Below are 17,696 nucleotides of genomic sequence, written 5' to 3' on the forward strand. Positions count from 1 at the left end.
AGTGCTAGAAAATAAAGTCATAATTTGAACCAATAAATACAAGGAAAGAATGAAATAATTATCCTTCCATTTGTATATATACTGTGTTATCAAATAATTAATGAGGGAAAGATTCTCTTTAGATAAGTGTTCTAGCTGATAAAGGATGAATAGAATATCTTTATTCTACAATCTGTAATGAAATAATGAAGAAGAAGATTTTGAAGGAGGAGGAGGAGGAAAGAAGGAGAAAACAAACTTGAATCTAATGAAGCCTTTATCTCTAACAACTAATTTACATGAAAGCCAGGTGGCAGAGGGTCATGGAGAATGTCAGCAAAATCCAGACTGTATGAAAGTCTAGAAAATAAAGGAGCCAAATTCTTCAACAAAAAATTACAAGAAAAACATAAATAAAGTGACAACCTATAGATTGAAAGAGACTTAATAGTCATATTAACAAATTATAATGCATGAGAGTAAACTGGATCCTGAGTTGAAAATGAAAAAATATTTATGATAAAATTGGAAAATTTAAACTATGAATATTTGAAGACATTTTAAAATTGTAATTAAGTCTTACATATGATAATGTTATTGTGTTCATATTTGCAAACGGTATGACTTTCAGAGAAATATACTGAAATAATCTTTTATTAAGTGATATGATGTTTAGTATTAGCTTCCAAATAATCTGTGGGTGGAGAGAAGTGGTGGGAGGACAGATGTAATAAGATTGACCAAGAGTTCTTAATTGTTAAAGCGGTGTGAGATTTACATGGGTTATTTACTATTGTATCTTGTCATGTATCTGACACTATTTATAACAAAAATGTTTTTTAATGTCCAAAGCCACAATATAGACTAATTAATCACAATTTCTGGGTATGTATCTGAGATATTAATATTTCTGAAAGCTACTTTCAAGTAAGTTTGCTTTTTAATGGGAAAATGTTGTGCTTATACAATCCAATAATCACATTCTTGAAACAACTCTTAAACATTTAATAAATCATTTAGTCAATAAATTGATTCTGTAAATCAATACATTTATGTATATTAAGCCAAAAATTTAGATAATTAAGACTCTTTTAGTAATGTGTAGGTATGTTGAATGAGACTATTTGCACAGATCTGAATGTTTTGTAAATAGCATAATCACTGCATTAATATACCCTGAATGTGCAGTGTTTATAATCTCACTTTTACTATCAACTCTCCTCAGAGAGGGTCAATTCTACTTAGTTTTGTACTTGAAGTATTACTGTGCATCTAATAAACAAAGAGGGCCAAGAGGGCCTTTAGTTTTGAATCATGATAACAGGGACTTTAGTTTTGAATCATGATAACAAGTCTGGAAGTATCTTCATTAGTCCAAGTGCTCAGAGGTGTCATCAGAATACCACAGCTTCCATCTTCCTGCTCAACCATTTTCAGCAGGTTGACTCTATGACTACATGCTTGCCTCAACATGGCTGCAACAGCTCTAGGCACCTCTATCACATTCCAAGTACATTGCTATCACATCTGTCCTTCTTATTAAGAAACATCATTTTCTATAGAACTCCCTACATTTCTTGTAAACCTCATTGGGCAGAACTGGGCACATGGCCACTTTAAGGTGTAAGGGAGTTTGGAAAACCATAATCTGACAAAGGGGGATGGGATAGCTATGACTGCATTGGAGAAATCCTGAGGTCCACCCCCTATTCCAGACCAAACATATTGCTTCTTTTTAAAAAAATTTCTTTATTGATTAAGGTATTACATGTGTCCTCATCCCCCCTTACCCCCCTACCCCCCTTTTTAAACAATCAGTTTTTCTTACGATAGGACATTGCTGGAAAGGCTATTGGGTTAGCAATTTTAAAAATCCAGTGAGATAAAAGAAGCAGAGTTCTAGAATTAAAAACACAGTCAAGGGTAAAACCTGAATATGCACTGAAGGGAATAAACTCATAAGGATTGAGCCACATACTGTTTCCAGGTAATTTTGTACCTGCTACCTTGTTCAGTCCTCACAACAATTCTATAAACGAGGTAATTGACATTATCTCTATGTTATGCATGAAGGGCAAGAAATTCATAGAGGCGGCTTGTTTAGTGTTCACACTGCATTACTCTACCCCTTGGACATGTGTCATAGTCCCTTATCTAGCTTACCAAGGCCACTGTCAGAAACAAGTAGGGGAAGAACAAGAGGCCGACTATTTATGTGTTCAGCATAGTACTAGGCATATTCCATTTTTCTTCCCCCTAGTGGCCATGTCAGGAAGGTGACATTTGGATTCTGGCTACTTATCTGATAATGGGATCTTCTGCCAGAGGTAGAGGCACTAGGGTGGCCCAGAGCAGAACTTGCCCTTTGTTGTAGCTGTTACTACTCTGCACAGTCAGGTCATATATGTTATCTTGGATCCCACTAACTCAGTCTGGCATTGGTAGATAGTGCGGAGCCTCAAACCCATACCTGTGGGTCTTTGAGGCTTGGCAATGTCACGGTCCTCAGAGTTGGCTGCCATGCTGCCAATATTGCCAGCAGTTTTTACCTCTTTGTCTTACAGAATGTGTGTGATATGCATGAGTCCCCTAGCCACCCGTGGGCCCAGTTAAGAATCTTCTAGGAAAGCAATATGACCTTTCTCATGCCCCCAAATTCTCTCCAGGTCTTGAATACTGTGCCTTCCATAGAAGCAAACAGTTCTTCTTGAATTATGTTAACTTTTGGTCACTGCAATGTTTTGCTCACCAGCAGGGCCTTGCGAGGTCATCTCTCATCCATCCTGAATCACAATCCTTAGGGCCTCCTTACCTATATCTCCTGCTCTTCAAACCCTCTGTGTTCCTTTTTCAAGTGTGTAAAATATATGCTTGCAGCACATCTACCCGTTTAGGCCAGAGTTCTTTTTGGTTTAGCATGTATTGAATGCAGCGTTCTGTCACTAGCATCACTCAGGAGCTAAGCCTTTAGATGTTCAAAAATGTATTAATACATTTTATTTCATCTATTCATTTATACTTTACCAATTTGGTGAAAGAAAGCTAAATAATACATGTCATATGAGCATCAATTAAAGGAGGGTGCAAAAAGAAACACAAAGGTAGAAATCAAACACTAACCTTTAATCCAAGAACTGACAGCTGAACCCACAGAAGCCATTTGGGGTCTTTGTTAGTCATTTGCCATGTGACAATGTGTTCTTCTGTAAATTTATTGGTGTGACCAAAGGTCACTGATAGACTATGCTGGTGCTAGTAAAAGCAATCTCAGGAGGAGATAATTAATTTAATCCTCTGTTAGAGACTAGAGGAAACCTTTTACTCAGTGTCCCAACTGTGAAAGAAGAGCTATACCTGAATGCATATTCAATACCTGTCATATCAAGTGAGAGATACACTAACATGGTTGTATACAGCAGCCTGACTTTGGACAAATCTTTTTTTGTTTTGTTCCCCTCATGCTGAAACTAAAATATCTTCTCAATATTCTATGCTTGGATTTTTGAAGAAGTCCAGCAATCAAAGGGAGAATAATATTCATTAGAGGACTGAGAAATGTCTGCAAATTATCTGTATATGTAAATTCTGATTAATATTAATCTGAGTAGAAAATAAGGGACTTTGCTGAAGACCATTTTGATCAATGTCTGATTCTGAGATCCTGAACCTTTCATCCAGTAACTTAAAAAACAAACACTATACAAAACTTTAAGGGTAAGTGAAGGAAAAGAATTTAGACAAGTTTCCTCTAAAACACTCTGGTATTGAGTTCAGAATATATGGGAAGCCAACATTCAGTATTCTACTGGCTATACTATAAAATCATAAGCTGTGCCCTCTTGCATGTAAACAAAGCTTTCGTGTGTGTGTGTTTGTTTTTTTGATGCTTTTTCATATATGGCATGCTCATACAGTAGGTTCTTTTTTTTTCTTTTCCCTTTTCCTTAATTTTGGTGACTTAGTGAACATTCTCACACACACATACATACACTCAAATTTTAAGGCAAGTCCACATTCCCCACTCCATGGAGTTAGTGGTGTCCCTGGTGAGAAACTTTGGGTCAAATTTTTCTTCCCCCCTCCCCAGTGGCCAACCATGAATAGATATTGTAACTGAAAACTAGGGCAAATAGAAATATGACCATAGTCTTAACAGAAAATATAGAAACAACCATACTGAACATAAAAACGGGCACTGGACCAATGTGAACATAGTCAAATGTTCGGGTTTGGGCAGAACTTCTCTGGTGGTTGAACAGTTTCTTTTTCAATGGCCATAAAGTGATATCTAATCATCTCCTTGTTGCTACACAGTTTATTTGAACTAAAAAAAATGAGTTTGAATATTTGTGCTACAAAATGTTTATAAGTAACCTTTTAAAAGAGCAAGTTTCTTGCATTTTAATAAACCAGAATTATGATATTGTGAAAGGAGTGTCTATTTTGATAAAGGATTTGTCTTTTGAAGACAGGAACAATAACTGCAGTAGATATATTTTTTTAATCTTTTATTGATTAAGTTATTACATATGTGTCCTTATCCCCATATTACCCCCCATTGTAGTAGATATTAGCACTGGCAATTTATCCTGGTACCAGAGAAAGATCCTCAGAGTAATTTGCTAGCTTCTACCCACCCAAACTTTTCCCTTTCCTTTTTGGGTCTTTGTTGAAGTACAGAATAAGTTAGTCCCTTTTCCTACATATTCTCAATGACCAGAGAAATAGAAACTTGGGCCCAGCCAGTATGGCGCAGCGGATGAACATCAGCCCAGGAACCAAGAGGTCACTGGTTGGATTCCCAGTCAGGGTACATGCTAGAGTTGCAGGCTTGATCCCTGGTGGGGGCGTGTAGGAGGTAGCTGATCGATGATGTCTCTCTCTCTCTATCCCTCTTTCTTCCACTCTCTCTAAAAAAATCAATAAAAATTTATTTAAAAAAAAACTTGGAAGTTGCCAAGAGCCAATAGGTAAACACTTACTGTATTGAAAAAGCCTGAAGTGTTAAGTTTATAATGTATTTACAGCATGCAGTCAGACTTGGGGAGATGCTACATTATCTTGGATGCCAGGAATTGGAGATGAATATCTGAGGACACTTCAAATTGGAATGAATTGGGGGCAATAGGGGACTTCTGAAGGGACACTACTTTACATGTCCTTGGGAAACTAGTACTGTGCTTGTGAATGGCCCCAATTTGCAGTATTTAGAAAACACCACCAGACATTAAGAACTATAAAGGAAGGTACTCAGACAGTTAGAAAGAAGTGTTACCCTGAGTTTATATCTACTTTTCTACAGAGCCAGAGTCTGGTGTCTCCAACCACCTGGATGATGTGCTTCTCATTGAAGAGATTTGGTTTCCAAAATCTATTTACAAAGATGTCCTGCTCTCTGAAAGTTTTTTTTAATACAATTTAGAGACCCTGGTGAAGAAATCGCTATACAACTGGCTAATGAGAAAGACATTTCAGAGCCAGTTTTTGATGGGAAATTATCCAAATTGGATAGAGAAAAAGAGTTCTGTCCCACTTTGTGGCTTTGGCCTATTAGTGACAGATGTCCACAATAATCCCATTGGTAAATTACTAAAATTGCAAAACAATGAGATTGAAGCAGCATCAGAAATATATTTTTAAAAGAGTGGCTGCCAGGGCAAAACTTTTAGCAAACACTGGATTGGCCTGTATTTTGTACCCAGTTCAGAGCACAGAGGCAAGAAGGAAATCTAAAATAAAGATGAAACTCTTGCCACTGACATTCTAATCATTAAAGCACTGGGTCCAAGACAGTAAGGCACATCCCTGTGGATGAGGTTAGCTGACATACAACCAAATGAAGTCCTCATTTCTCATGTGGGTGTCCTGCATATCTGTGTTACTTGATGTTTTGACAAGACCAGTGGCTATTCTGACAGGTTAGACGTCTTAGAGATACATGGGTACAAAAACAAAGGGCAATGGAGAAGGGGGCACTGCCTTTGCCTGAGCATGGGCCCAGGGTATTCTGGCAACAGCCTCCACCCCTGTCCAACCAGCCCATGTGTGTGAGGAATTGGTTCTGCCCACCATCGGGCAGGTGTTTTCATTGGGCCACTACCCACTTACCAAGACAAAGTTTTTATAGCTGTTGATAGTTATGCAGGTTATAAGTTCACTCCCCTGGCAATAAAAGTAGCCACTTCAATCCACAGTTGGTGTTTTCCTCAATCTTCTGTTCAGAGATAAGTCCTGTATCCCAAACCCCAAAAATGGGTCATGATCTGATTATCAAAATGGCCTTCCACCTGTGCTACCAACCCCAATCATTGAAGAAGGGTTGAATAGTCTCCTCAATGTCCCAGCTCACAACCCTCACTAACCCTTAATTTTCAGTAAATGACTCGCAGCCCTATTGAAAGCATTTATCTTCTCAGTAGTCATGCCCCTTTATTGTGCTGTATCCCACATCCCAAGTGACAAGGGGAACAAAACCAAGGATTGTGTTAAGATGATGGAGTACAGATAAGAGTCTAGTCAACATATGGTCTGAATCCCCAGGTAAATTTGTAATTTGGCCATGCTTAACATTAGTGGACCTGATATATGGCCTAAGCCTTTCTTTTTCAAATCACAAGTGGAGAAGCAGAATATCCTTTGTTGACTGGACTTGGGCAGAGAAAACAAAATTCACTGGGAAAAAAAGAGCCCTAAAATTAAAAATTTTCAAAATTAAAATTTTTCCTTTAATACAAACTTGTGCATTGTTTGTAAATACCTGATCTAAAACAGTGAGTGGAGGACAGTTTTTAAAAACTCAATAAAATATATTAAATTACTTGGGAAAGTAAAAAGGCTAATTGCAAAGTATTATATACAAATTTTAAAAGTATTCAAAAGCATTTCAAATACCAATAAGAGTTTCAAATGGAGTATTTTATTCACATATTACTTGTCTTTTTAACATATACACACACACTGACACACTCTGACTGGTCTGCGTGAACAAGGGTTGTCTAAATATCCTAATGGAAAATGAAAAATTAAAAAATATATTAATTTTTCATTGTTATACACAATTACATCCACATCACTTACAAAGCTATTACTGATTCTGTCCACGGAAGCAGAATGGTATTGGAAGAGGAAATTTGTGGGTAAGTTCATCAGTGAAACATAACTGAGATCTCAACATGAGAAAGCTGACAAAACACGAATTTTTGCTGTGAAATTTTTCTTTGCAAAATATGGAGAAAAGTCTATCAATGGCCAGTAAATAAGAGAAGGTGGTGTCAATTCTCACAGTATTGTGCAAAGATATCAAGAAAGCTGTTCAGTCCTTCTCCGGAACCAGTTTCAGAACTTTTCCAATTGCAATGGTCTTACCCTCATCTCTTAAAGTAAAACGACCCATCTGAGGAAAATCTTTGAATGTCTCAAGGCAGATAGTTCCTGCTGTCCTTAAACGGGCAATGCACACTTGATCTTGTTTCACGAAGCGGGGCCGTGTCTTACTTTTTTCTCCAGACTTTTTGTCTACCAAGGAGATTAAGGCTGTTATCTCTACTTCCTCAATGCAAGTATGAATGTGCAGCACCGCATTATAACCCGGACAGATGATGGACTTGTGCTCAATAATCACTATCTGAACGTCAAATGTACGTCCAGAATGGCAAAGATTATTAGGGTCACAAAGTATAAATCCTGGAAGAATCTCTTCTTCTTCAATTCCCTTCAGTCTGATTTTAAGATTTTCACCTGGGGCTACATAATCAGTTTCGGCATCATCAGAAAGTATTCCAAGAACTTCCACATTGTGCTTGTTTGGCATCATCACAAGCTGCTGGCCTTTAAAAATGGATCCTGATTCCAGCTTGCCCAGGACCACAGTACCCATATCCTTGTACTTATCCACAATTGGCAGTCTAATTGGTCCATCAATTGATCTGTTGAAGTTTGGCATGTTATCCAAATATGGAATAAATGGTAATCCAGTGTACCAGGGGCAGAAATCTGATTGCTCTTTAATATTTGCCCCAGTTAGCCCTGAGCAGGGCATAAAGTGAATGTCCTTTTTGGGACTGAAGCCGACTTTTTTCAAAAAGGGCACCAGTTTTTCTTTACATTCTTCATATCTCTCGCTGCTCCAATTTACTGTGGGATCATCCATCTTATTAATAAGCACTACTAAATGCTTTACACCTGCTGTCTTTGCCAACATAGCATGTTCTCTTGTCTGTCCACCTTTTTCAAAGCCAGTTTCAAACTCCCCTTTCCTGGCAGAAATGACCAGTACAGCCAAATCAGCTTGAGAAGCACCACCAATCATATTTGGGACAAAACTCTTATGGCCAGGGGCATCTAGAATTGTGAAATGTTTCTTTTCTGTTTCAAAATAGGCACGACCCACCTCTACTGTTTTACCCTTGTCTCGTTCTTCTTGATTTGTATCTAAGGCCCAGGACAAATACCAAGTTTCTCTGTTTTTTTCTTTAGCTTCTCTTTCATATTTCTCAAGTGTCCTTTTGTCAACCATTCCTGTCAAAAACATTATCTGTCCTCCAATGGTTGACTTGCCAGCATCTACGTGCCCAATGAATACAACATTTACGTGTTCTTTTTTAGGAGCACCTGAGGGTAGGACCACAGATTTAGATTTTCTCATTTCCTCTTTCTCCATCATTTCCTGGCCACTTTCTTCTGGGGGCCCTGCATCTCCCAATGAACAACCCCCTGGCTCGGCTTCACTCATTTCTTTATTGTGCTCCCATGACTCCTCTAGAACCATCTCCACCTCTCCATTTTCTATAACAGGTTCAGAAAGTTCCATGGTGACGGCTGAATTGGAGCCTTCACACAACACTCTCTGCTCCTCTTTGGCATGTTCCACAGGTGCCCCCAGTCCCAGCCTTTTACCTTCAGGTGTGCCCGCGCCGGTGCAGGTTTCCTCAATGCTGGTGGTGTCCGCAGAGGGGGTCTGCGGCTGGGCCGGGCCCCGCAGGAAGGACGGCACGAACTCCGCGGCGTGTACGTTAGGCACGAAGGGTTTGGCGTTGACGTTCAGCTGACGGCTGAAGGCCGAGCTGAGGTGCTCACGCTGGGCCTCGGCCACCGCTGCTGAAGAGGGTACGTCCCCGCTAGGGGCTGAACCCACTGCTTCCATGTCCACCTGGTCCCAGCAGTCGGGCGCTGAGTCGCTGCTGCTGCTACCCGTATCCATCATCTGAGGACCTGATGGGTGGCGGGGAGGGAGCGGAGTCAGCAGGACAGAAAGAGCGGGCTATGCCGACAGGGGGAAGGCAGCAAGAGCGCGGGGCCAAGGGGTAGCGACACGCACCTTAGCGGCAGCACGGAGACAGCGAAGTACCGACACTGCATTCGCAGCTGCGGCAGCGGCAGCAGATATGGCGGCTCAAGCCTCTCCTCTTGTGTGTGAGCGGATCTCCTCCCCCAAACCCCAACCACTTCCGACTCCTCCACTGGCGACCCAGCGCCGGGCACGGATTGACCCCTCGCTGCCATCCGTACGCCTGGCTTCCTTAGTTCTCAGTCATGGGCTAAGTCCCAAAGCATAATTTTTTAAATGAAAATTTGTAGTTATTTGTCTTACACCATCTGGGAGAGTAATTTGACCACGATTTAATGAATAAACCTACACAGGCACATCTCATTTACATTTCTACTCGAAGATTCAAGTAAAAATAAAAATTCCTATTGAACAAACGGAGGCAGGATGTGGGTTAACTACCTGGAAACCCAGTAACCAAAGGAAGAAATTAGTGACTAGGGAGGCAACCATAATATACATGAAGATGTAGCTGAATCTAGGAAATGCAACGTTAAAGCATTCACTCATTTGAAACCCAGAGGTCTTTCGATTTTCCCTTTTTCAGTTGGCCCCCATATGCCCATAAGCTTTACTGATAGCTTCAACGGTGTAAGGATGGGGTTATAATGACTTTCCATGTTAAACACCCTACCTGTCTGCAGGGAAGAGCCTTGTCCCAGTGAAGCTCCCCAATCTACAGCATTTGTGCAGGTGCCTGGACAATGGCTGGCCTGCTATCTACTGTGTGGTGCCTTACATACACAAGCTCCAGACTCAGATCCCTTTATTCGTCTAACAAACCAGAATCTGGATGTACCTGCCCCACTCACCCGCACCTCCCCAGAGTACACCGTAGTTCCACAGGCTTTCCTGCCTCCTTCTGAGAACCTGGAACCCTACTCACAGCTGGTAATGGGTTTGCTTTAAGAAAGAATCAGTGTCATGTTGGAACCTTCTTCAGTTAGTGGCAATACCATGGGGCTGTGCGTATCAGCCTAATTAAACCAATTGAGACCTCTGAAATGGGCAAAATCCCTTTAGCCAAAAAATCTCACTCTTAGAAAGAGATTTAACATTTGTGCCTAAGCCTAGAAGAGCTACTTTGTAAATTATCTTATTCTAGGCCAGACTGAAATAGGAAAAAAAAAACACAGGGAAAATACAATGTGCTAATACACGATAAAATCATAGAGTTGTATATTAAAGAAATCCAACAAGTCAAAATGTTATAAAAATTAATAACTGATTCATAACTTTAGAATTGTGTTCTCCAGATTTTAAGAGTACAAAATAGTCCCATCTCTAACATAGTTGGATCCTTGATGGTTTCATTCTGGGGCTGCCACCTTTTACTTAGCTCTATGCTGTTCTCAAGCTATTAGCTATCAAAACTCCTTCATTCTTTTTGCCTCAGGTAATGTCTTTTATTTGCTGTCATATAAAGAGAATGTGCATATCTATTCACAATGAATAGGAGGAACTGAGAGATTGAATGTGCAGAGACCTTTGCACAATACTGCACAAATGTGCTGGAGACTTTATTGGACATTCTGTGAACATAGGATAGACTTAATTAAATGTCTCTGGGAGAACTTGTCAAGATTTAAGCAGTCATGTTCACATAAGGTTAGTAACAGCAAGGAAGCAGGGAAGACCTGGGATGTTTCATTAATCTGGGTCAATTTCATTGACCATGAGAATATTAGCATGACTACTACTTAATAATATCTCTGTTAAAGAACGGAGGATGCTTCACTCTTAGTTCCTTAAAGGAAAAATGAGAATTTGGGAGTGGATGTTTTCACAAACCATCATCCTTGAGGCTCAGGGAAAGGCAGGTCCACCCAAGAGAGAGAAACATTGACCGGGCTGTGTCCACAGAAACTAACCTTGGATGAAGTCTTTTGGTTTATGTGATGGAGTGATCATCTCCAGTATATCTGCCTAAAACTTTGAAAGAGTTAATTCAGTAAATGAGAGAATTCCTTTCACCAAAAGCTTTTTTAAAGTGCAGACAATATCTGTCCAGTGTTTAATAATTTTCCTCTTAAGTTTTTTGTAAAACATAGCATAAATACAGAAAAATCACATAAGACAAAATTATTATATCTTATTGACTTAGAAGGGAAACATACTTATACCCACCACTTAAATTAATAATTAGAAATTTTCTGGACGACTCAGACAGGTTCTCTATATCCCATTGAATCACAACCCACACCCTCCACCCCTAAATGGAACCACTATCCTGACATTTATGATAATTACCTCCATGATTTTCTGTATAGTTTTAGCACACAAATGTATGCTCAAACACTATAGTTGAATTTTGCCTAGCTTTTTTGACACTTCTCTTAAGTCTCTCATAATCTACAGGTTCACTTATTTCATATCATTTATTCATTGAAGAAAGTGGGTGGTATGACTTGTAGAATTTTCTACATTCTTGACTTTGCTGATTGTATCCCTATGGAATAGATTTCAATATTCCTTTTTGATCTGTATTTCCTGTGTATCAATAATTGGGTCTATGAGCATGATTAGACATATGTGCAATTTTTTAGCAAGAATACTTCAAGGGGGATTTTGAGTATTTTCATAAAGAGACTCATAAGGTCAAGCTGTGACTCCTTTTACAGTTAGTAGCAATTAATGATAATTATGTAAAAATATATCATTAGAGGCTGTAAAATGTGATATTGTACTTCTGTCATTCTTCCTTTTTTATTAACTGGAATACTGCTTTAAGACAATGTCCCTTCTTCAACAATTTTGTTATTTTGAGGTACCAATTGTAAAGGAAGTACTTAATTATTTCTTTTTATTTGAGAGTTTATGGATTATTAGATTTACATATTTTTGATGTGTTTTAAACAATTTTCCTTATTACACTTATTGATGTTACGATGTTCCATCCCTGGCCAGTGGAAGCCTCTTCAAGTTGGACTCTGAATGGTTTTGAGACGATGCTAGTAGTCCTCCATGGTTTATTATCTGGTATGACAAAATGTACCAGACCAATTGTATATATTTCTGCCAAACCAGAAATACTGGTTCTCAATGATAACAGGGGATGATGACATCATAAAATAAAACAATTATTCATTTGATTTAGCTCTCTTACACATATAATAGTCTCAGTATGACCACCACCAACATGAATGGAGAAAACAGATTTTTAAATAAACTCTCCAAATTCTCTATCAATATATCATAGTTGAACTACATCTATCTGATAATAACCTACTTTTGTTTAGTGTTTCCTAGGTACAGCTTATATTTCAATTATTTTCTATAAATTCCTCATTTCATTTTCTGTAGTATTCTGTGAAGGAAGTGATCTTATCACTTTGTTTACAGATAAGAAATGGATGTTTAGTGAGGCTAAGTAAATTATCTAAGGTCACTTAGCTAGTAAATAGTGGACTTGGTGCTCAAACACAGACAGTATAATTCTAAGTCCATACTGACTTATAGAATCTATTATATACTAAGAAAAGAATAGGGAGATTTGGCAGGTTAAAATCACAAATGGGAGAAGAGGGTAAAGTATTATATTATCTAGAGAGAATGGAAATATGGGTGAATTTAAGAGAGAGAGGATAATTCAGTGAATTTCTTTTATGAGGACTTATGTTTTCTTCCTGAAGTAGGTGATAATGCTGTGGAAATTGTGAGGGAGGATTACAATAAGAAAAATGAGGAATGGGAGAAGATTTAGAATAGACTGTTGAGGTGTGGGAGAGGTGGCTGTCTTAGGAGTAGTAAAATTATTTTCTTAAGAATTCCAACTAAACAAAAGAAGTTTTGACTAGAAATGTAATACTCCAAGGTCTTGAGATTCTTCTCTTCCCCCAACATACCCCTAGCATCACTGGGTGACCTGGAGCACAAGCAGAGTTTTGTTTCATCCTGATTTAAAGAATAGTAATGTAAGATGGGTTGAAAGAAGAATAACAGGAAAATATCAAGGGGCTAGTGAACACAGGGTTAAGAACACTGTGTTGGATGCCTCATATTTAGTCCACAGTGATCCACAGTGGCTCTATAGGAACAAAGACCTCATGGTCATCATTATTACATGCTAGGAAACTCATTATTTTGAAATTAGGTAAGCAGAGGCAAATAATGAAACAATTATCTTGTGTTTGTCATATGAACTGTAACATTAGTTACCAAATAGTGGATGAGAGAAGTTTCTCATCAGAGAATAATTCCATCTAATAAATGAAGGATAGATAGAATGAAAACATCTCCATTTTAGCTTCAATGACCCAAGTGCTGTAGACAATGACCACCAATATCTGCTCCCATTACAAAAAGAAGGCATCCCTAGAGTATGTGTTTATCTTTTTTCCCCCCCAGTATGTGTTTCCTGATGAACTAATACAACATTAACGTCTCTGAGACATTCTTGCCAAAATATGAAGAGTGAATCATATCTATCGTATCTAGATCTAAATCTCAATTTACAAGAAAGACATCTAGATATCTAACTCCCTGACACAAATGGCAGGATTTTCTTCTTTCTCATGGGTGAATATTTCATTGTATGTCCTTTTATCAAGAAACAGAATCTTCCACAGAAGACTCCCACACATTCCCCATTCACCTCATTGGGCAGAACTAAGTCTCAGGGACACCATTAGATATAAGGGAGGCTGGAAAAACCATCATCCGACAAAGAAGAATGAGATAGCCATGACTGTATTGGGGAAATCTTGAGTCACACCCTGGGATTGGACATATTACTTCTTTAAACAAATTTTTTTTTTGTCTTACCATAGGACATTGGCAGGAAAGGCTGTTGGGTCAGTAATCAACAAATCTAGTGAGGATATGAAGCAGGTGTCTAGGATCAAAAAACAGTCAAAGGTAATACTTGAATATGAACTAAAGGGGTTAAATTAAAGGGATTGAGCTACATATAGTTTCCAGGCACTTTCGTACCTGCTACCTACTTCAGTCATCACAACAATCCTATAAACAAGGTAGCTAGCATTATTTTGTTTAGGGTTCAGATGAATGGTTCCACAGTGCATTATTTTACCTCTTTTATGGATCATAGATATCCCTGTCTCTGGCTTATCAAATTTATCATGGGAAATGTAAACAGGAGAAGAGAAAGAGGTCCACTATTTGCTCAGCACAGTGCTAGGCATATTTCAGGAAGGAGACATATTTTGATTCTGGCCACTTCTCTGATGATGGGAGATGGTGGCAGAAATGGGGCTGACAGAGTGGCTTATAGCTGATTCTGCCTATATAGGCTAAATTTTATTCCCACAAAATTCTTATATTGAAGTCCTAATCCCCAGTACCTCAGATTATGCATGTATTTGAGATTTGACTTTTTAATTTATTAAATTTATTGGGCCTAGCTGGGGTGGTTCAGTGGCTGAGTGTTGACCTATGAACCAGGAGGTCATGGTTCATTCCTGGTCAGGGCACAAGCCCGGGTTGTGGCTCGCTTCCTAGAATCTAGTATTTGGATGTTTAAAAATATATACCATTAAACATTTTAAAAAATTTAAATTCTTTATTGTTTAAAGTATTACATAAGTCTCCGTTTCCCCCCATTGACCATTCCCGGCCCACTCCCGCCCCGCAGCACATGCCCTCATCCCCCCCACTTCTGTGTCCATTGATTGATCTATTACCCCCTCATTCCCCCACCTTCCTTCATAGGTTGGACAGTCTGTTGGATGCTTCTATGACTCTGGTTCTATTTTTGTTCATCAGTTTATGTTGTTCATTATATTCCACAAATGAGTGAGATCATGTGATGTTTATCTTTCTCTGACTGGCTTATTTTGCTTAGCATAAAGCTCTCCAGTTCCATCCATAGTTTTGCAAATGGTAAGAATTCCTTCTTTTTTACAGCAGCCTAGTATTCCATTGTGTAGATGTACCACAGTTTTTTAATTCACTCATCTGCTGATGGGCACTTAGGCTGATTCCAAATCTTTGCTATGGTAAATTGTGCTGCTATGAACATAGGGGTGCATATATTCTTTTTGATTGGTGTTTCTGGTTTCTTGGGATATATTCCTAGCAGCGGGATTACTGGGTCAAATGGAAGATCCATTTTTAATTTTTTGAGGAAACGCCATACTGTTTTCCACAGTGGCTGCACCAGTCTGCATTCCCACCAGCAGTGCACGAGGGTTCCTTTTTCTCTGCATCCTCGCCAGCACTTGTCATTTGTTGATTTGTTGAAGATAGCTATTCTGACAAGTGTGAGATGGTGCCTCATTGTTGTTTTGATTTACATCTCTTGGATGATTAGTGACTTTGAGCATGTTTGCTTATGTCTCACGGCCTTCTGTATGTCTTCTTTTGAAAAGTGTCTATTTAGGTCCTTTGTCCATTTTTTAATTGGATTGTTTATCTTCCTTTTGTTAAGTTGTATGAGTTCCCTATAAAGTTTGGAGATTAAACACTTATCGGTGATAACATTGGCAAATATGTTCTCCCATGCAGTGGGCTTTCTTGTTGTTTTGTTGATGGTTTCTTTTGCTGTGCAGAAGCTTTTTATTTGATGTAGTTCCATTTGTTATTTTCTCTTTAGTTTCCATTACCCTAGGAGCTGTATCAGTAAAGATATTGCTATGACATATGTGTGATATTTTGCTCTCTATGGCTTCTTCTAGGATTTTTGTGGTTTTCAATCTTACATTTAAGTCCTTTATCCATTTTGAGTTTATATGTGTGTATGGTATAAGTTGGTGGTCTTGTTTCATTTCTGTGCATGTGTCTGTTCAATTTTCCCAACACCATTTATCGAAGAGATTGCCTTGACTCCATTGTATGCTCTTGCCTCCTTTTTCAAATATTAATTGAGCATAATGGCTTGGGTCTAGTTCTGGGTTCTCTGTTCTGTTCCATTGGTCTATATGTCTGTACTTGTGCCAGTACCAGGCAGTTTTGAGAACAGTGGCTTTGTAGTATAGCTTGATATCTGGTATTGTGATCCCTCCAACTTTGTTCTTCTTTCTCAAGATCGCTACAGCTGTTCGGGGTCTTTTTTTATTCCAGATGAATTTTTGGAAAATTTGTTCCAGGTCTTTGAAATATACATTGGTATTTTAATGGGAATTGCATTGAATCTATAGATTGCTTTGGGTAGTACGGACATTTTAATGATGTTGATTCTACCAATCCATGAACACGATATAGTCTTCCATTTGTTTATGTCTTCATCTATCTCTTTTTTCAGCGTCCTGTAATTTTCTGAGTACAGGTCCTTTACCCCTTGGTTAAATTTATTCTTAGGTATCTTAATTTTTTTGTTGCAATGGTAAATGGGATTTATTTTTAGTTTCTCTTTCTGTAAGGTCATTATTGGTGTATTAAAAATCCATAGATTTCTGGGTGTTAATTTTGTATCCTGCCACACTGCCGAATTCATTTATTAGTTCTAGTAGTTTTTTGATGGAGTCTTTAGGGTTTTCTATGTACAATATCATGAGATCTACCATTAAACTTTAACCAATTTTTTCCTATGTCATGCAAACATTGATTAAAGCATCATAGCCCTTCAGACTCACCAGTTCACACGTGGCATCTCCTCTTTCTTCTGATTACCTATTGTATACTTCGTACACTTACTAGCCTCTCCATAGGAAATCAAGGCACTGCAAAGTGGAAACATTTCTAATCACTGTAGATAATAAGTGCAAAGAGGTAGAACACAGAGTGGAATGTTCCTTCTTTAATAATTTTATCTGTTTCATGTTTGCCTATTAATTATAAAATCTGTTTTGTAATAAATGAAATAAACCTTTCAGATACCCAAATGATTAAGGAGAAGTAGTGGAGTGGCTGGGTGCTATGGCTGGCAATCCTCTCGGTGTATATCAGGAAGGAGCCACCTAAAAAGGGACAAATGGTGAACAGATCATGTCCACAGAGACTCACCCTGAAAAACACCTTTTTTTTTTTTTGGTCTTTCCTTCCTGATATGGCTGAGTTTCTTTGATTAGGATTTGAGAGAAGTGTACAATTTTTCTGTTCAGATCTTGAAGTAATCCATCCACTAATAAAAGAAATTTCACCATTACAGTCTGAGAAATCAGTGTAGATGATGTCTTATCTCAATTTAATCTTGAGTAGAAAATAAATGGTCTGTGATGAAAACTCCTTTTAATTTTCTTCTTCTATTTCACATAAATCAGACCATATCACTCATTCATTTATTTTTTTAAAATATATTTTTTTAAAATATATTTTATTGATTTTTTTACAGAGAGGAAGGGAGAGAGATAGAGAGTTAGAAACATCGATGAGAGAGAAACATCGATCAGCTGCCTCCTGCACATCTCCTACTGGGGATGTGCCCGCAACCCAGGTACATGCCCTTGACTGGAATTGAACCTGGGACCTTTCAGTCCGCAAGCCGACGCTCTAT

The 17,696-nt window shown here is 38.4% G+C and overlaps 1 protein-coding gene across 1 annotated transcript; it reads right to left on the bottom strand.

Moving 5' to 3' along the window:
• Window positions 1-6,889: 6,889 nt before the first annotated feature.
• On the bottom strand, window positions 6,890-9,382 carry GSPT2 (G1 to S phase transition 2). Its single transcript, XM_036306159.1, has 2 exons — window positions 9,296-9,382; window positions 6,890-9,189 (listed from the first exon to the last, which is right to left on the bottom strand). The coding sequence occupies exon 2, from the start codon at window positions 9,179-9,181 to the stop codon at window positions 7,292-7,294; it is 1,890 nt and encodes a 629-aa protein (XP_036162052.1). The 5' UTR covers window positions 9,182-9,189; window positions 9,296-9,382; the 3' UTR covers window positions 6,890-7,291.
• Between the last annotated feature and the right edge of the window lie 8,314 nt (window positions 9,383-17,696).

The sequence above is a fragment of the Myotis myotis genome, unplaced genomic scaffold (genome assembly GCF_014108235.1).
Source record: "Myotis myotis isolate mMyoMyo1 unplaced genomic scaffold, mMyoMyo1.p scaffold_m19_p_4, whole genome shotgun sequence".
Classification (NCBI taxonomy): Eukaryota; Metazoa; Chordata; class Mammalia; order Chiroptera; family Vespertilionidae; genus Myotis; species Myotis myotis.